This window comes from Thunnus albacares, chromosome 1 (genome assembly GCF_914725855.1).
Source record: "Thunnus albacares chromosome 1, fThuAlb1.1, whole genome shotgun sequence".
NCBI classification, from domain to species: domain Eukaryota; kingdom Metazoa; phylum Chordata; class Actinopteri; order Scombriformes; family Scombridae; genus Thunnus; species Thunnus albacares.
This window is the reverse complement of record NC_058106.1, coordinates 17463283-17483507: the sequence shown is the minus strand read 5'-3', so window position 1 is coordinate 17483507 and position 20225 is coordinate 17463283. Positions and strand designations below refer to the sequence as shown.

At 40.4% G+C, this 20225-nt stretch overlaps 2 protein-coding genes across 4 annotated transcripts; both read left to right on the top strand.

Moving 5' to 3' along the window:
• The first annotated feature begins 719 nt into the window (after positions 1-719).
• On the top strand, positions 720-10552 carry vps26a (VPS26, retromer complex component A). Of its 3 annotated transcripts, none has more exons than XM_044347026.1 (10): positions 726-825; positions 1387-1527; positions 1910-2059; positions 2749-2824; positions 3390-3546; positions 3940-4104; positions 4261-4367; positions 5968-6069; positions 6257-6366; positions 8019-10552. In XM_044347026.1, exons 2-10 carry the CDS (start codon positions 1525-1527, stop codon positions 8133-8135), a joined length of 987 nt encoding a protein of 328 aa, XP_044202961.1. In that variant the 5' UTR covers positions 726-825; positions 1387-1524; the 3' UTR covers positions 8136-10552. The 3 variants fall into 3 exon arrangements, with proteins under 3 accessions (XP_044202943.1, XP_044202961.1, XP_044202951.1); XM_044347016.1 differs by having other exon boundaries at positions 727-825; positions 1362-1527; XM_044347008.1 differs by lacking the exon at positions 1387-1527 and having other exon boundaries at positions 720-825.
• Positions 10553-11350: 798 nt separating this feature from the next.
• On the top strand, positions 11351-19949 carry supv3l1 (SUV3-like helicase). The gene is made up of 16 exons (XM_044346996.1): positions 11351-11834; positions 12041-12118; positions 13014-13121; positions 13212-13326; positions 13445-13613; positions 14565-14676; positions 15160-15237; positions 15525-15616; positions 15726-15906; positions 16234-16327; positions 16747-16866; positions 16981-17080; positions 17180-17260; positions 17755-17931; positions 18467-18615; positions 18809-19949. Exons 1-16 carry the CDS (start codon positions 11555-11557, stop codon positions 19224-19226), a joined length of 2352 nt encoding a protein of 783 aa, XP_044202931.1. The 5' UTR covers positions 11351-11554; the 3' UTR covers positions 19227-19949.
• The last annotated feature ends 276 nt before the right edge of the window (positions 19950-20225 follow it).

The following is a 20225-nucleotide window of genomic DNA, read 5'->3' as shown; positions in this document are numbered from 1 at the left end:
TTTTCCTGGTTGTAATCATTCCTCCTGTTCTTGCTGACCATTAGAAGATCCTTTCTGAATGCTCTTCAAATGTAAGTGATGGGGGACAAAATCCACAGTCTCCGTTTTGAGCAAAAATGTATTTAAAAGTTTATTTGAGCTAATATGAAGCTTCAGCTGTCTGAGTTACTTAAATAAAGTGGATATCTTCACCAGTTAAAGTCTTTTTTGGTAAAAAAAAAATCCCTCTTTGTGTCTTGATGGACAGTGTTTTCCTGTTCAGCTGCAGTGGAAGGATCCTAACAAGACCAACAACAACAATGACACTAAAAAGACTGTTACTTTGAATATTTGACTACTTTGGACTGCTGAAGCCTCAGCCTTAGCTTCAAATAAACTTTTAAATGCATTTTTGCACAGAAGGAAGACTGCTGGACTGGATTTTGTCCCCACCAGCACTTACACTGAAAGTGCATCATGAAGGGATCTCTTAATGGTCAGTATGAACAGGAGGAATGATTACAGCTAGAAAAACATGTGTCGGTGTTTAAACGGGCACCTGACTGTTGTTTTAAGACAAACTTGAAAAATAGTGAACCTTTCCTTTAAGCTAAATTGGAAACAGTGTCTACTCATTATATAGTTTATATAGTTATACAAGTTTATTATCATCAGCATCTTCACTATTCTTTGACAACAGGGACCTCACCACCTCCTCCCCCGCCCACACACACATGACCCGGGTCACATGACGGTAAACCTTGATACTACCTCCTGGTTCAGACAGACTGGCTATACAGAGCGAGGCTAGCTGTTTAGCTCCAACTTGTCTAGACGGCCGAGATGGTGAGTGTAAAAAAACAAGCATCAGCTGTCCGGACCGCACTGAAACCAGCCAGCATGTTAATTGATAAAAAAACCCAACATTAACACGGACTTCCAGGCGTCGCTTGACAGCAGCTATTTGCTATTTAAACCGGTCAGGAAAGCTAGCTGTGTTGGCCGAATTAGCACAGTACGAGGCCGCCTCTGGTTTCTCTGTGATATTTTGGTTAGCCAGCGGGCTACCAGTAACTTAATGTGTCGGTGAATAACTGATATAATCTAATGTTATCGCAGGTTGTGCAAGTTAATGGTTGACTTACTAAGAGACATGTCATGTGTCACATGTTATGATGATGTTGTTGACCGGTTAGCTCGATGCAATGTGAAGTATGTGACAGGCAGATGTTGGAGTAGCTTTACAGCAACAGCTCATGAAATTACTGCATCCATCGCTCATTGATTCAACTAGTTAAAGGCTAAATTACAAACCTAAGTACTGACTAAGATGACGTTTTATTGTAGTTACTAACCTTGTAATTTGCTTATCTCTAACTCAGTGGGGGAGATCTGGTTTCTTTACAGGAGCCCACCCAGCTTTATAAAAAATGCACACACTCTTGGGGATGCAGTGATTGAAAGCATCCCACTTCTGTCCAGCCAGTGACATCTTGATGATTGGGCTGATTTCAACCAGATTTTGCCGCCCCTGCATGTTGAAACATGGTGTGTTTGTGACTTTGTGCCAGCTCACAGGGAAATAATGTGGTTGTGGAGCAGGCGATGAGTGATTAAATTAGTGTGGTAATAACAGTGTCCTGCACACGTCCATCAGCTGATGTGTTGACATGTGGTGGTGTAAATGATTATGAAATGCATATAAACAAACTCTGTTGGATGTAGTTCAGTCTCTTGTAGTTTAGTATGTCTGTAAACTCAAAATGCAGCCTCAGTTCTGTCACAGTAACTTGAAACTGGGACTAATAGTGTTTCAATAACTAGTCAGCTTCTAAAAACTAGAAGAGTCCTGGTCTGTTTTGTTTCAGAGAGTGCACACTTCGATTCTGTCTATAATTTTGTGTCTCATGTTTTTGCACTCTGTATCCAGAGTTTCCTAGGGGGTTTGTTTGGGCCGGTATGTGAGATAGATGTGCTGCTGAACGATGCAGAGAGCAGAAAGACAGCCGAGTTGAAGACAGAAGATGGGAAAGTGGAGAAACATTACCTGTTCTACGATGGAGAGTCTGTGTCTGGCAAGGTAAACCCAGTCTGCATAATATATCTAAAACAGGCTTCCACACACATGAAGCAGGGTTTATTTGTGCTGTCTTTTTGTTTAATTAGTTAACAGCACTTCTCTCTTTTACTAAGCCCATTTGGAAATTAAGAGTCTTTTGATATGTGTGTAAGATTTGCTCTGACTTTTGTAGAACATGAAGTGGTTATGCTTACTATCTGTGAATGTATCAGCTCATATATCAGCTTTATTTGATAATATTGTGGTCAATCCGATATTACTTTTTCCTCCTTGTGTTTGGCCAATTGGCTTCCAACTCTTCTTCTGTCGTCTAACACAACTATCAATTTAGAAACCATGAAATTAACATCTTCGAGTTTCATTAAGTATCATCTTCACAATGTTTTTTTTTTCTTGAGAGATTAACTTGTTTTGATGAGAACCTGTACCAACACTTACAAAAACACATATTAGTGTGGTAACAGCAGATATGTGATAGCTAAATATGTTATAATACTAATGTAATATGTAAAAACTATGGACAGCAGTAAGAAAGAAATATTTTTCTATGTTCTTCAAAGGGAGACTTGCTTAGTTTCACTGCGTCAAAGTCAGAGATATTTATAGATTTGGAATACTGTCAAATTACTGTAACAACATGCTTTTTTGGTTCATAAGATACTCGATCACAGCAAATGTTTATCCTCCAGGTGAATCTAAATGTGAAGCAGGGAGGAAAACGACTCGAGCACCAGGGCATCCGCATTGAGTTTGTTGGACAGATAGGTGAGCATGATCGAAGTGCTGCATTTATCACTTTCTGTTATCACTATTTTCCTGCCTTCTGCATAAGATATGAAGAAGTAACTACTACTGACAACGTAACCTAAATATTTTTGTTGCTCTCATGGTAGTAGGATGGTGCTGATGGATGTATTCTGTCTGACACTTAAAACCTCTAAATTGTCTTAAACTTTATAATTATCTCCTGTATGCGGCATGAAATATCAGACATGCTCATTGGGTCATCGAGCCTCATAGCTGGAAAGCTGCTTGTCAACAGTAGGCAGTTTTCTCACGTGGCTAAAAGATTTAACAGAGCATGTGGTTGTCATGTGCAGCCTACCATAGTGGAGTTAAACCCTCCTCCAATTGTATTTGCAGTAGAAGGAGGGTAATGAGGGCAGTGTGTGGAAAGAGCATGGGATCCTGAAATAAAACTCATATATAATACTTAACTATGTCACCTAAACAGATGTGATAAATTTGGAGACTCTTGTGGTTACTAATTTGTTTAAACTGACACTTTTCTGACCACAAGCCTCTCTAAATCCAATCTTCTGTGTTTCAGAGCTGTTCTCTGATAAGAGCAACACTCATGAGTTTGTGGACTTGGTGAAAGAGTTGGCTTTACCTGGAGAACTCACACAGAACAGGAGCTACGACTTTGAGTTCATGCAGGTGGAGAAGCCCTACGAGTCCTATACTGGAGCTAATGTCAGGCTAAGGTATATTCATAACACAAATGTTGGGTTCTGTTATATAATTAATCACATGGAGTGTCATCATTGATCATTGGGTATTCATGTTAACCTCATAGCCTATATGATTAATAAAGTATTCAAAATTATTAGATGATTAATGGATAATCAAAGTGATCATAAGTTCCACCCCTAGGTTGTTAATATTACATCTTAAACACTGCAACATAATTCTGGCCAAATTTGACTGAACAATGCATAAGAAATTGCACCAGCTGGTTAAAATATGTTAGAAATATGTTCTGGGTTGTTGAATTAGACATGAAATATGTATGTATATCTTTCTAGATTGGGTGGCAGCATGTTCCGAGTTGTTTCAGTCTGGTTCTTAAGCTTCTATTGTTTGTGTTTTTCCTGCAGGTATTTCCTCAGAGTGACAATAGTCCGTCGTCTGTCTGACCTAGTGAAGGAGTATGAGCTGATTGTCCACCAGCTAGCCACCTACCCAGACGTTAACAACTCGATCAAGATGGAGGTCGGCATAGAAGACTGTCTTCACATCGAGTTTGAATACAATAAATCCAAGTAAGATCAGCATTGTTTTAACTTCTCTGATAGTCTTTGTTGCTTCCTCAGTAAACCCCAAATAAGACGCATTTATCCTTAATTCAGTTTGAGTTTAGATGAAAACTTCTGCCAAATGACAAAATGTCAAATGTTATGTTAAAATGTCATTGCTAGATACCACCTAAAGGACGTGATTGTTGGGAAGATCTACTTCCTACTGGTCAGGATCAAGATCCAACACATGGAGCTACAGCTCATCAAGAAGGAGATGACGGGCATAGGTGAGAATCTGTGGACCAATAGCATGACACTGTGCTACAAAATTCTGTAGTTGGTTTACTCCTCCGTTAAGTAATTATATTAAATCTGCAGTGCGGAACTTTTGTCTCCCCCTTCTGGCAGTGAGAGTGATTACAAAAGCACTGTTGACTAGGGATGCACGATATTATTGGCACGTCATCGGTATTAGCCAATAAAAGCTCTAAAATGAAATATCGGCATTGGCGAATTCTACCGATTATGAGAGGCCGATATGTCGCCTTCCCCTCCGCCACCTGACTGTGCTTCCCTCAATGGACTGTTTCACCCTGATGGTCCTGGTGCTTCCTCCGCAGGCTCCACTTCACTCAGCTGCCCATCAGACCAGCTGCTTCTTCCCACTTTTTAACCTGAATAACAAACCGGTGCTCGGTGCTCCGGTTGGATCCACATGGAGAGCCGGGGCTAACATTAGCTGGGGGGCGTTAGCCGCAGCATGACCGGAGGGAAGCACAGCCAGCTAGCCTTCCAGCTAACGTTAGCCCCGGCTCTCCATGTGGATCAGCGGGTCTGATGGGCAGCTGAGTGAAGTGGAGCCTGCGGAGGAAACACCGTGACTGTCGGCGTGAAACAGTCCACGGAGGAGCTGCTATGTTCAGCTGCACCGATAGGAAACACTTCGGCTGCCAGGATGTACTACTCTGTTTGGGAAAAAAAAAGTTCTTCTTTTTGGTTTATACCGGCGGTTGGCAACCAGCGTATTAGGTGCATTACCGCCACCTTCTGCTCCGGAGTGTGAACCAGAGATTAAATCCTGTCTGTCTAATAAACTCAAAGAAAACTCTACTGCTCCACCCACATGGCAGGTTCATTCAAGTTTTAATGCTGAGCTCCTGAACTCCAGTCTTCCTAAGTTCTTCCTTCATATATTGTCTTTCTTACTTGGTACAATCTATGATTGCATGCATAATAGTCTCCTCAGCCAGCTGGAAAAAATATGTGTATATATCGGCATCGGCAATCGGCCACAATGAGTTGGAAATATCGGCATATCGGATATCGGCAAAAAATCCAATATCGTGCATCCCTACTGTCGACACATGCTGACATCATAGCCTACTCCGTCGCTACTGCTGCAGCTGTAAAATGGTGGATAAATTCTTTTGAGCGTCACACAACCCCCATGAAATGACTCATTTCACTATCAGAATTTGATCCATTCAGTCCGATAACATTTGGAAAGTCAAGAAGAGCCGCATGATTAAATTATTTTCTCCCCATTCAAGTTAGCAGAGGGCTAATTGGAAGTTAAGCAGCTCGGCTGGTGGAAGTCTCTGGTGCGCATGATCTGCCCATAGAGCATATGCGGTATGCATTCATCCGGCCAGTGCGAGTATGTCGCCACTGACACCAGATTAAATACTCTGTATACTGTGAAACACCTGGCTATGATAGGCTTTATCAGCATCAGTGCTTGAATGTAACAGATGCTCATTTATATGTAAAAGTCCCGCACTATAGCTTTAATGTAATGTTTGGGTCCTAATAAGAACATTGAAGTTTCTCTCAGTTCTCCTCTACTTCACCATTTTCTGTCTGTCTTATTGTCGTTCTGCTTTTCAGGTCCCAGTACTACCACAGAGACTGAGACGGTTGCTAAGTATGAGATCATGGATGGAGCTCCAGTTAAAGGAGAATCAATCCCTATCAGACTGTTCCTGGCAGGTGAGTTTTTTGTTAAGAGTAGTAGCTGGTACCGTCACCACTGAGGTGTCTTCAATGGTAATCAGGGCTTGAAGGCTGTTAAAGGCATAGGGCTATTTAAGATGCAGTCTGTATCTTCCTCAGAGGATAATACAAATAAAGTTTAGAGATAAAGTTTGAGCATATCACATCTTTTGATTCATAACAGGATACGACCTGACACCCACCATGAGGGATGTCAACAAGAAGTTCTCTGTACGTTACTTCCTTAACCTGGTGCTGGTGGATGAAGAAGACAGGAGATACTTTAAACAACAGGTAACACACTTGCACATGCAGCAGTATTATTCTACACTCTCGATATCACTGAGCTAATATCTGTAACTGTTTCCCCGGCACACAGAGACACACATGAATCAATGAGTATCAGCTAAGCTGTGTCTGTAGCCCCAGATATGGAAGCATTTTTAAGTACCAAAAGGTGAACCTAAATATTTGTGAATATTTTTAGTCTTAATCTCTTATCTGCTAGCGCCTTAAAAATTTCTACATTTTTTGACACAGATCTTAAAAGCTTATTTTTCCAGTGCCAGAACCTCTGTATCATTTTGACACTGCTATGGAGAAATGTCAAACAATACTCACATGAAACAGTGCAGAGTTTACTTTTGTGTGATTTATACTTTAAAGTTTCCATTAAAAGTGGTGTTTAGAACAAGAGGAAGCACTCATAAGTTATATTTCATAATCGGGCAGAATTTGCATCCAAAAGATATTTGTTTGCACTGCATTTTAATATCTGTGTGTCTTGGTGCTTTGCTACAAGCTTGTCTGTCACACAGGCCTGCAGCAGCAGAATTAACATGCAAAGAGTTTGTCTCTGCCTATGACAAATTGATTGAAATGTTGATTCAGTTAATTAACGGTATATTTGAGGTGTAATTTTATAATCCACTGGTAAACTATCATGAATTAACGGGATCCTGTGTAGGTCTTGACTTCTAGTAATGATATGGAGCTATTCTTATAATTGGTTGCCACTTTTTTTGTATTTTGCAAGTGCACATGCACAGATGCAAACACAAGTCAGCACAATTCACATCCTGTTGTTAGTCTTGTGCTACTCCGCTGATCAACAGTTGGTGGTGGTACTGCACCAAGAACAGTTGCAATGACTATGAAAGGCAGTGAAGAAGGAGACCGGCATCAAACAAATATGAATGTAAACAATGCACAATTTAAAATATTTGCAAATGTTTTATTATAATGAAGTAAGTCTTGCATTCAAACATACATGGAATTTAAATATAACTTTTGTCTGTTTACAAGAAAACTCCACAGGTCCCCTTAAAGGTGCAATATACGACATTCAGCCCTACTAGATGTTGCACTGGAACACCAGCATCTCAGACCAAAACAAATACAGTGTTTAGTCAATAAAGTTGGGAAAAAATCAAATATGGATCAAGATTCTGTCACTGCATTGCCCATTTCTTGCCTCAGATATTTTCAGAAACATATTTTAGTATACTGTTTAGCTATAATATAAGAAAGTTTGCGACCCGGCAGCCATGCTGAAAATGGACGCAGGGAGGACAGGGAGGGAGGGACTCATCATCAAATCAACAAAGAACAGAGAAGCTGGAATTACGATACACACAGAGGGAGTGTGACTTCATTCTCTGCTCAGGACGCCATTACTCCAATATATCTTTCTATACTAAATAGTTTTTTGCTGACATCGAGTGCGGCTGAATGTTGTATATTTCAGCTTTAACCACCAGTCTGATTGTCTGTCTGTTCTTCAGGAGAGTTTTTCTTAAGACTATTAAAGTGCATTTATCCATTCCTGCATTCTTTTAGTTCTTGTTTTTCTTCTTTTGTATGCATCTATTTGACAACCACAACACTTTTAATTGGGATTAATGAAAGTTTTCCTTCATTCGCTCCTCTGTGTTCTCTGTGTTTAGGAGATTGTTTTGTGGAGAAAAGCTCCAGAGAAGCTGAGAAAAAGAAACTTCCATCAGCGCTACGAGTCCCCCGAGTCCCGAACCCAGCCACTTAACGCAGAGCAGCCAGAGATGTGAGGGCTACGCTACGAACTGAAAATACACACAGACACACCCCAACTCTTCACTGCTGAACAGCCAGAGGTGTGAGGGCTGCCCCACTATCTCCCTGGACTGAGAAATTTCTGTATACATACCTTCAGACATCCCCGCCCGCCCCCCCTCACCCCATCACAGCTTCTAATGTGAGCTGTCCTACCACGGTCACCTGCCCCCCCCAGGACTGAAACATACTCGCATACAGATGCACAAGCATACAATCCAAGTCTGCTGAATGCTAAATGTCAAGGCAAGAGTGCAAATCAAATCGACCCACGTAAGGAGCAGTGAGGCAGTCTATTTGATCTCGGCCCCTCCGACTGAAACACACACACACACAAGCACACGAGTGAAGCCATACAGTCTCAGTTTGCTGAACACATAATAAAACAGGAACAAAGACGAAAAAGAAGACATGGCTACAGACGACCACCACATCATTTATCCCTTCTTCTGCAACAAGAACTTCTTTTTGTTTGGGGATCAGCTTGAACAAAGGACATGAGTCAACACACACACTCTGTGTTTATTTACAATACCTGACCTTAAGCTATAATGATGCCACAGTGCTCTCGTTCATCCTTCTAGCAGGGAAATAAATAATTTCCCAGTTACAGAATATGGTAAGTATGTTACAACCATTCACAAACAGCTTTTTCCATGCAAATGTCTGCTTAATTGGGAAATGAGCTTAGTGCAACAAATGTCCATCTTAACATCATTTTAATCATATATTTAATCTTAAAATATGATTATTTTGTTTAAGTGACAAAATCGAACCGGTTTCTAGTTCCAGCCCACTTCTCATTTCATTCCAGAAATATTTAAAATGTTTAGGCAAGATAGAAACATAATTTCTGTGTCAATTATTGCATAAAATCATCATACTGTTACTAAGAGATACTCAATACATTTCAGTCTCTTCTTAAGATGAATATTTGATGCAGTTTCCACTGATTGAGTCTGTCAGGTTACTACAGGGTTGCCTACAAATTTATCTAACGGTTATGATTCAGAGTTTTACTGTGTTTTTCCATCTAAAGTCAAGATGTTTCTCTGGCAACAGGCATTTTGTTTGACCTTGAAATTGCTGTACATTTATGACAAATGCTCAAGGATGGAAACCATTTGTTGTTGGTCTTCCAAAGTTATTTAAAGGATCAATTCATCCAAATTTAAGAAAAGAATGATGAATGTCTTTAGTAGGATACCACTAGGGGTAGGATTTTTTCGTCATTTGGGTGAACCGAACCTTTAAGTTTCTACATCAGCTCTGGTTTCAGCTGACTCTCAGTTCAGTCAGTAAAAGATATACTGTAGATTTTCTTGAATTTCTAAGATTCACAAGTCAAAACGGTTGAAAAGATGAGAAAGCTGTCCGGCTGCTTTTAACCTGGAAATGAATATGCCCTCACCGCATGAATAGCAGTCTCTATTTACATTTGAATGATCAAATAGAAAACTGAAATGATGCTAGCTCTCATCAGCAGACTGTAGATTCACTGTTTCCATCAGTTTCACTTACTTTTTTCATAGGATGGGGAGTTTTTGAGCCTGTTGGTTTGTTTTAAGTAGAATAGTAATGTAATAAATGGCTCGTGTCTGCTACTGTAAGCACTGGAAGGGATGCAGTATCAATATACTGTTAAATCCAGCATTGTTCCACTGTGATGCCCAGATTGGCAGCTTAGGTCCTGCTTTAAAGATGCACATACAGCTATGTGATGTCACCGGTCCCGTATGTAGGGCGATTCTGCCCATAAGCTCTGATCTGTGGCCAGTTTTGCACTTTGCCCTCCGATGCTGTTTAAAAGGGGCATGGAAGCTGAAACAAAACATCACTCAAGGACAACTTCACCTCAGAGATCTCCTGTATCTGTAATGGAAATTATACTGTCATTTATATATCACTAGTTTTAATTGGACTCACTAAGTATAATATTTTGTTGCTTTTTGACACCGACATGTGCAACTCATGCCGCCATGTTACATGTTTCATAAACTTCTGGACACTCAGATGTACAATTGAGCTTTTTTTTTTTTTGTTTCTTCACACTAGTGTTGAATGTGCATTTTGTTTGTTTTTCCTTTATTTGGGAACAGTATAATTTATTTGCAGTAATGCTTTGTTTCTTTTTTGCCTGTCAGACATAATTTCTGTCTCTCTGAACACTGTACAGGTAGAGTTTGTTTGGTGTACTTTAAATGCCTTCAATGGTAATGAAGAAAACACTTAAATGCCAAAACTCTCTGCCCCTGTCTTATCTACTGCATGTTAATCTTTACACAGTGTCTAATCATGCCATTGATGCGTGTGTATGATAATATGTGTATATATACACCGAACCCAAATATATAGTTAAAATGAATCGTGAATAAAGCAAATTTATACTGAATATCTTTTGAATGACACTTTTTTTTTAAAACAAATATCCCAAGTTTTGGTTTGAAGAGTTGAAAGGTCAAAAGTAATAAGTAAAAACAAACAAACATAAACATACATATACAACATAAATAAATGTCAATGTATAAAAATGTTTAATATACAATGAGTTGACTAACTGGTTTCAGTCTAAGCCTGAGAAGGATTCCTTCATGTCTTGCACACCAGATCAACAATGAAGATGGAGATAAACAATGAAGACAATAGTGTTTGGAGGTGGTTGATTTGCTGTATTGATTAAGATAATGACAGCCTCTTTTTGCCTCACAACGTCCGGACCCTTTACACTTTAGACCATAAAAAATGTGTTGAGGTCTGTGTGGATAATACTAAAGATGCTCTAATAACATCTAAACCGTCTCTGAAAATACCCACAGCCTCCAGGTGCTGCAGTGTTGTGCCCAACTAAGCTGAGTCACAGACATTTATTAAATGAAAGTCAACTATCCGATGACTGTCCATTTTCAAAGACTTAGTCAATGCAGAAATGAGGATAGTACAGCATACAGTGCCAGAAGAGTGAAACTCCACCCGTAAACACTTCAACTACGGAGGTGTCCTTGGTGTTGCCTGTTCATAATTTGCTATCTTTTCTGCGCAGCATTAATAATACATAAAACAATCACATCATATAAATGTACAAAAATGCATATGGCTCTGGATATTCATTTACATGATTTGAAATGAACTCGTTGGTCATTTTCCAGGCAGCTTTTATCACGCTTTGCATGCGCATGATCATTTTCTAAACAGGCACATTTGTGGGCAGCTACATAGAGACGGGTCCTGTTCCACGTTGTGTCCCCAGCAGGAAGAGAGATGTGTTGACCGTCCTCTGTTGAAGTCGTAGCTGGAGCATAATCCACATGTGTAGACCTGCTGGACACTATGGAGCGACAGTAACACCGGTTTTGTACGTGGCCCCAAAAAGGGCGCTAACACCAGCGATACAACGATGTCAGTAAACCGGTGTTTGCGTTTGTTTTCTCGGCTTCAGCGTCATGTTAACCCCCGGGCTGCTCGCATCGTCGCCGGCAGCTGTCCCGCGTCTCCTGGGTCTGTTTTGTTGCATAAACAACATCGGGCTAGTTCTGTTGGTGGCTGCAGACATGCTTCATCCAGCAGCTCTACTCCCAAACCTCCGGACACATCGCTGTTTGTCCCCGTCTCTCTAAAGGCGGACGCCTCGGTGGATGGCAGTGTGGGAGCAGAGCTGACCCAGCCCCTAGATAAAGGTGAGTACATGTAGGCTTAAATCACTTCAGCACTTCGGAAAACGAGGTGATCATTGAGACAGGCTGTTGCTGTCAAGCGGTTTTCTTCGTGCGCCGAGGCTAACCCGAGCTGTCAGATGTGCAGCATTTTGAACATTTTCAATTATGGACATGACAGCCTTTTTCTCATGTGTGTTTCTCTCTCTTCTGATTGTGTCTTGATTCAGACGAACTGCTGAAAGTTCTGAACCGGTTTTACAAGAAGAAGGAGATGCAGAAGCTTGCAGCAGATCATGGCCTGGACGGTGAGGATGGAAGCAAAACATTCATCAAAAACACTTCAGTACTTGCTATACCTACTATAGACATTCCTTGTGTGTATTTCTGAAGATTGTTGTGTTGTTATTCTGTGTAAATACACTGAGAGCTACTAAACCAGAGTCAAATTCCTTGTATGTGTAAACATACTTGGCCAATAAAGATGATTCTGATTAATGTGAACGTAAATGCTAATCGATTCAACATTTACTCAATCACCAGCAATTGATGTTGTGTGTGCGAGACGATAGGATTTAATGTGCAACAGTGTGATGATTATGGCAGTGTTAATTCTAACTACTTTTATAACATTATTTTTACATAAAAGTTTAAATTGAACACATTAGTCATATCCCATATTCATATTGATTGTCAAACTATTCCCACAGTTACACTCATACATGGGTAGAAGAAAAGCAAAAGTTATGATGGTCAGACATAACTAGACTGTCAGGGCTGAACATCAGTCAGTTCTAATTGCATGTATAGTCTGGACAAAGGTTGTTTAAGGAATCCTGATGTCCATCTTGTTACCAAAGGTTTTGTTTTTGGAATGAATTTATTCAGCTTCTCTGGACGAATAAAAGCTGTCATCAATCACAGAGAATAAATCTCCATAGTACAAATAAGGATGAATAAAATCTAGATCTTTACCGTTAAAGAGAACGTCACCAGTTTATGTAAAATGTAATGTCTGTAATGTTAGACCGCTACGACACCACACTGCCTTCAGCTTGTGAAGTTATCTCTGATGATGTCAACATGATACCAAAGCCGGACAGAAATCGAACCAGCTTGATTTGTGCAGTGATTTCCAGTGGTTTCTGTGCAGGATTGACAGCCTTGCGTGTCTTCATTGTGTGTTTCTGTGTGTGTACACAGCTCGTCTTTTCCACCAGGCCTTTATCAGCTTCAGGAAGTACGTACTAGAAATGAATTCCCTCGCCGCTGATCTGCACATCATCCTCAGTGACATCTGCTGCGGAGCAGGTTTGTCAGTCTTTAATTAAACCTCAACATAATTAGTATCAATAAATGAAAGAAATACTTTAATTAATTTTCATTTTTGTTGCTTTAAAGGTCATATAGATGACCTCTACCCGTACTTTATGCGTCATGCAAAGCAAATCTTTCCTATGCTGGACTGTATGGATGACCTGAGAAAGATCTCAGACCTCAGAGTGCCTGCCAACTGGTACGTATCATCTCATTGTAGTTAACTTTCTGGTGCCGACAGTGATTTGCACCTTTAGTTCATGTGTCATATCTTGTGCAGTATTGTTTTGTGGTTAGAGTGTGTGTGTGTTGATCAGGTACCCTGAGGCTCGTGCCATCGAGAGGAAGGTGATTTTCCATGCTGGTCCCACTAACAGTGGTAAAACCTACCACGCCATCCAGCGCTACCTGGCTGCTAAGTCTGGAGTCTACTGTGGCCCCTTGAAACTACTGGCCCACGAAATCTTTGAGAAGAGCAACACGGCTGTAAGTATCTCTCTCTCTTTCTTCATCACCGTCTGTAATCTTTCTATTTTGTTTCACTCTTGAGCCTCTTTCATACATGCAGTCTATCCCTGAAATGTTCAGGAACATTTCCTGCATGGGGTCATGTGTGAATGGGAGCAGTGATTGATATTCTGGGAAATCTGTACCGCCAATTTTCCACCTCAAGACCTAATAACATTTCAGGGAAAATGCTGGTATGGCTGTGTGATTGAAAGCAGGAACATTTCAAGGACAAATATGTTAAGGGTTATGTCTGTCTGATGAAAGATGCTTTTGTGTGGAGCGAACGAACTAATCACAAGACTCCGCTGATGATGTATTTGAATCCGCCACTTGTTTAGGCTTGCCTTGCCAATGCCTTTGCCAGTGATTTGTCTCGCAAATTTGTTAAATATTAAATGCATAAAAAGAACACTGGCACCGGATAAAAACAGTTCCTCATCCGCCAAATTCCTTGAATATAATAAGCGACGTCTCCTCCCATCTTCTTCTTCTGTTGAGTTTTATGGTAGTTGGCATTGATAAGTGTTGCATGACTGCCATCCACCGGACTGTCTCTTTCCCCATCTATTCCGGCATGTTATGTGTGAAAAGGTGCAAGACAGAAATGTTCCTGAATGTAGCTGCATATGTGAATACTACTAGCAGTGCTTGACAGATTATCCCAACAATTTACTGGGAACTATGTGTCAAAGAGGCTTTGGACTTTCTCAGTATTTTTCTTTCTGTCTTTTACTTGCGTTAATGGCTTTACCTCACCGTGTCTATCATTTGTGTTCCCCATCTCTTCGTTTATTCTTAAAGTGTCATCATTTATCTCTTTCTCACCATATCACACTGTTGACTGTTGGTGTGTGTGTGTGTGTGTGTGTGTGCGTGCGTGCGTGTGCGTACGTGCGTGTGTGTGCGTACGTGCGTGTGTACTCCCAGGGTGTGCCATGTGACTTGGTTACCGGAGAGGAGAGGACATTCGTGGACCTGGAGGGTCGAGCTTCTGATCACGTGGCCTGCACCATTGAGATGTGCAGTGTCACCACACCTTGTTAGTAAACATAACATACAGATATTTCTGTTCATATCATATCAGATTGTATCAACTTTAATCAAAAACTGAAAAAATAAGAATAATTTGAGGCAGGTGTTGTCGTTGTTGTTGTTTTCTACAGCACTCGATGCTCAAATGGATGTACTTTGTTACTATCTTGACATTTATAAATCAGTAATTCATTTGTTAGTTTTTCATGTGATTTTATGAGATATTTTAAGTAATCTAGCACAATTCTGTCACCTTCTTATGGGGGGCTGCAATAAGAATGCAGTCATCAGCCAAATTGCAGAACTTTTGAACAGTTACATATTTATTTTTGATATTTTGCTAACAAGAACCAAAATGTTTCTCCACATACATCTTGTAGAAACTGTCATCTGCATGATGGAAGTTTTGTTTGTGTTGTTTAATTGGCCTCTTGAAGGTGTCACCCAGAATATTTATTGAGGGTTTGTTTTCTTGTGTGTCTGCCTGTAGATGAGGTGGCTGTAATTGATGAAATCCAAATGATCAGAGATCCTGCCAGAGGCTGGGCCTGGACCCGAGCACTGCTGGGTTTGTAACACACACAGGAGACCTCTCACACTGTTGCGGACCATGTGTCTCTTCATCTTCATCACAACCTCCACCACAAAAGCCTGTGCATTCATTAAAGTTCATTAAAGACTTTTTTTAAAAACATTGGTTTACAAACAGTGGTTGTTTTTCTTAATTGGGGTCTGTAATTACAGCTATGTTTCCCTAATTGTGTCTGTTATGTGTTATTTTGTACTCATTATTTTATATTTTAAATACTGATGTTTCCATCCTGTGCAGCTGACAGTTTCTTTGTATTTGTTTAGGTCTCTGTGCGGAGGAGATTCATGTGTGCGGGGAACCTGCAGCCATAGACTTTATCAGAGAGCTGATGTATACCACTGGAGAGGAGGTGGAGGTGAGGCTGTAGCATGTAGTACAGCAGGAAGAGAGGAGTCTGGCTGATGTTGTACAATGTTCTTTCATTTTTGTCTTTGGGTAACCACACTGTCTCCGTTCCTCTTCAGGTCCACACCTACCAGCGTTTAACTCCATTCTCAATCTTGGATCAGGCTGTGGAGTCATTAGACAACCTGAGACCAGGAGACTGTATCGTGTGCTTCAGTAAAAATGACATCTACTCTATAAGCAGGCAGATTGAGGCCAGAGGACAACAATGTGCTGTAATTTATGGGAGTTTACCTCCAGGTAAATGTGTGAGAAATTTTTAGGAGGATGTAACCATGTCACATGTTTATGTGTGGGGGTAGGGAGCCAGTACTCAGTTCTTACTGTATGAAGACTAAATGTAGGCTATAAATATCAGATAGTTTGTCTACCCTTCTGTTAATGTGTTTCAAATCATTGAACTTAATCTCAACTTTTGTCCAAAAACATTATAAAAACAAAAGAAAGATTACTGATAATGCAAGTCGTAATTAATTTACAAGCCATTATTTCAGCTTTTTGTGTCAAAGACAGACTCTGTTGATTCCTGTTTTACTAAGACTAAACTCAGTTGTTCTGTGTTTACAGGCACCAAGTTGTCCCAGGCCAAGAAATTCAATGATCCTGACGACCCCTGTAAGATCCTGGTAGCGACAGATGCTATTGGAATGGGCCTTAACCTGTAAGTACCCTCATACACACTCTAGTCCACCTCCTGATATTTTTCAACACAGTAATTGAAAAAGATAAAAAGGCCTGAAATCCTGAAATCAAGTCGTCATACTGTACAGCATGTCCCATCCTATTGAAACATTATTCCAACCTCCATGTTCCTGATGTTTATTTAACCTGTAGTCACCTGTACTCCCAGGCTTTTCTTTAAAGATATTTGGCTTTTTCTGACTGAAGTTATTTCTATTTTGTTGCTCATGTGTTTGGTTTGCTGGCATTTTCAGCACACACCACTAGGTGTCACCAAAGTTTTACTTTTTCAAAGCATCGGGGCTTTAACAAGACTCCGGTGGTAGTTTAACAGTCAAATCTTTCTACACAAGAAATGCCATCAACCCAGCTCACATCTATCCATTTGTCTCTCTCCAGGAGTATAAAACGGATCATCTTCAACAGTCTTGTGAAGCCCAATGTGAATGAGAAAGGGGAGAAACAGATGGAGACCATCAGCACATCACAAGCTCTGCAGATAGCTGGCCGTGCAGGAAGGTCGGTCTCACCTTTACTTGTATGGTTCCCATTCAATAGGATTAAAGACGGGAGAGAATATTATTAAGCCATTTTTACTTCTGTCATTTTTAAAAAAAAACCTGTCTTCTCCAGGTTCTCCTCCAAGTTTAAAGAGGGAGAAGTTACCACCATGCACAGAGATGATCTTCCTGTCCTGAAAGAAATACTCAGCCACTCCGTAGATCCCATAGAGGTGATCATTCACACACAGACAAGCAGGGTTACACTCAAACACACACAAGACACACAGATGGTCTCACTGATGGTGTTTATCTCCTCTCCTTTGCCTCAGACTGCAGGTCTCCATCCTACTGCAGAGCAGATAGAGATGTTTGCCTATCATCTACCTGATGCTACACTGTCCAACCTTATTGTGAGTAAAGCTGCCCGTCTCCTCATATATTTATCTTTTGGAAGCATCAGATCAACAGTGTGAAGAAATGTATCACACAGAGCTGGATGGTTGTGAATGGTTCTCATAGAAGGCCATACATATATAGGCAATATATCATTATTAGACCTGTGTAGCACTTGTTGGTTGCCTCTTGGATTCAGAAGAGCTTGAATTTTTCAGAGATCTTTCACAAAGTTACTGTAAAGATCTCTGCAGGATTGTTGGCCACATGTTCACACTGTGTGAACTTTTCATTCAACCTCATCCAATCTTATCCTCTGTTGTCTCATCAGCAGCATTATTAATAGCAGCGATGCTAGTATGTGTCAAGAAATATTTTCCCATTACATCAGCATGTCACAAAAGAACAATAAAGTCCAGGTGATCATTTTGCTTGTCTTAGAATTGTCTTGTTCATCGCCGTAGCTTCGTCATCCTTTTTTGACTCCATTCTCTCTCGTTCTCTCTCTCAGGACATATTTGTCAGTCTCTCCCAGGTGGACGGTATGTACTTTGTCTGCAACATTGATGACTTCAAGTTTCTGGCTGATATGATCCAGCATATCCCGCTCAACCTGAGGTCACGCTATGTCTTCTGTACTGCTCCCATAAACAAGAAACAACCTTTCGTATGCACGTCCTTCTTAAAGGTAAGGACTAGTAGGAGTGAAGACGTTGAGGAAGCGTGAGGTGAGAGGAGATATGTTTTGAAATGACAGGAAAAAAATGATATCCACTGTGATTTTGTGTTGTAAGAAAAAAGTCCAAGGAGGGATGGATAGTTTTTATAGGCACTGTACTTCACCTCTTTCAAGTTACGGTTACACTGATAAGACATTATGAGCTCCAGAATTAAAGTTTAGTCTTGCAATAAGTAACCTTTGAGATTCAGGGTTAAGTTCTACATATTGGTGTTGTGCAACTCTTTTTCTGCTGGTAGAGTTGCAGGTTAAGAAGCATATGAGCAAAATATGTTTCCAGTTTAATATAATAACAAACAAACAAACCAACAAACAAAATCTTTTTTCCTGACTCTGGCATGTATTTCTTATCATGTTATAATTATGATGCTGCTGTTCATGACAAAAAACATATTTCCTTCCATTTGCTTGCGTGTTAAGCTTTGGATTACTGTGCTGCACTAAGAGCTGTGCTGCACTGATTTGAATCTTGTTTCTCTTTCAGTTTGCCCGTCAGTTCAGTCGAGACGAACCCCTGACGTTTGACTGGGTCTGTCGCCATGTCAGCTGGCCTCTGGCTCCACCCAAAAACATAAAGGACCTGGTTCACTTGGAAGCTGTTCATGATGTGTTGGATCTTTATCTCTGGTTAAGGTAACTTGGAGTTTTTTTGTGTAGTTGTCAGTCGATTTAGTCATTGGTTGGTTGTGTCTGCAACACCTTGACTCATGAAACAAGCCTCATTATCAACATCTTCAAACTCTTCTTTATCGTATGACATTATATTCTCACAAGTGGACTTACCATGCTAATCCATGTTGCTGTTGATGTCTGTCTGTCTCTGTAGCTACCGTTTCATGGACATGTTTCCAGACACAGGCTTGGTCCGGGAAATCCAGCGGGAACTTGATGACATCATCCAACAGGGCGTCCGAAATATTACACGTCTCATCAGAGCGACAGATGCGACCATCACTGAACCACCACAGACACAGAGCAACAGGCGTGGCCAAGCAGCATCTGGCAGGAACAGTGGCAGCAATAATTTGACCGGCGGAAGAGGTCAACGAGGCTCAGGACAGATGATGGACAGTTCTCTGGCTAGTCGCCTGGTGAGAGACGGACTGTTGACCCCAGATTTGCTCCAGCAGCTGCAGAGAGAATGGTCTAAAGATCAAAAGCAGGATTTTCCCAACCGGAGCGCATTCGATACAGAACATCAAAATAACAGCAACAAAGGGAAAAGAAAAAAGAAGAAGAAATGAAGGGGGAAACAATTACACGACTTTTGACACAAGAGCACTATTTGATCATGATCATGTGGTTTGGACTGAGATTTACATCAGAATATTCTGTCATGTAATTTACTTATTTTTACTGTGATTAAAAAGCTCACATTGTAAGTTTTCTTCCTGACTGTAATCATACAAACTGTTACTAGCTGATGTCCGTAAATATCCTTCCTGAGAACTACTGGTTGCTGCTGCTCGTAGCCCCTCTACAGGATCTGGTACCCAATGAGAGATTCTCCCATTAGACCCCTGTGGGAGATGTCATATCCTGCCTGATCTATCACTTGTCTGTAACCGCCATTTTGTTTCACACAGTGTCATAAATGATTAATTTTATAGTCATTGTGACCAGGAAACATTTCAGAATGCACTGTGTGTGTGTGTGTGTGTGTGTGTGTGTGTGTGTGTGTGTGTGTGTGTGTGTGTGTGTGTGTGTGTGTGTGTGTGTGTGTGTGTTATGAAGGTATGGATTGAGTTTACAGCATGAGAGAATATATCCAATTTATTTGGGTACATCTGAAGCGTTCACTTAAAACTGCTCTCAAATTAAAGACATCTTCTCTGAACATTCTGCTAACGCTTTGAATAGATTGAATTCAGTACAGCCCTCGGAGTGTCTATATACAGATGAAATACCATATTTTTCCTTGTTTGTACATTTAAGTTGATTAGTCAATAAAAAAGCTACTGTTTTAACTGTCTTGATGTCACCTTTATGGTATTAATATGGCACACGGACCTGTGTTAACAAAACAATGCAAACATTGAAAATGACTGAAGAAATGTTTGATAATGCTAAAAAGGTAGCTCACATTGTTGAATGCCAAGTAGCAGCACTTAAAAAAAGAGGTCTATCAATCAGGACTTTCACATTTGAGTTTTCAAAATATACAGAAACCAACACCTCCAAAATGATTCGATGTGAATTGTAAACAAATTGCAAGTGTATTTATTTAAAAAAATACTGGAAAG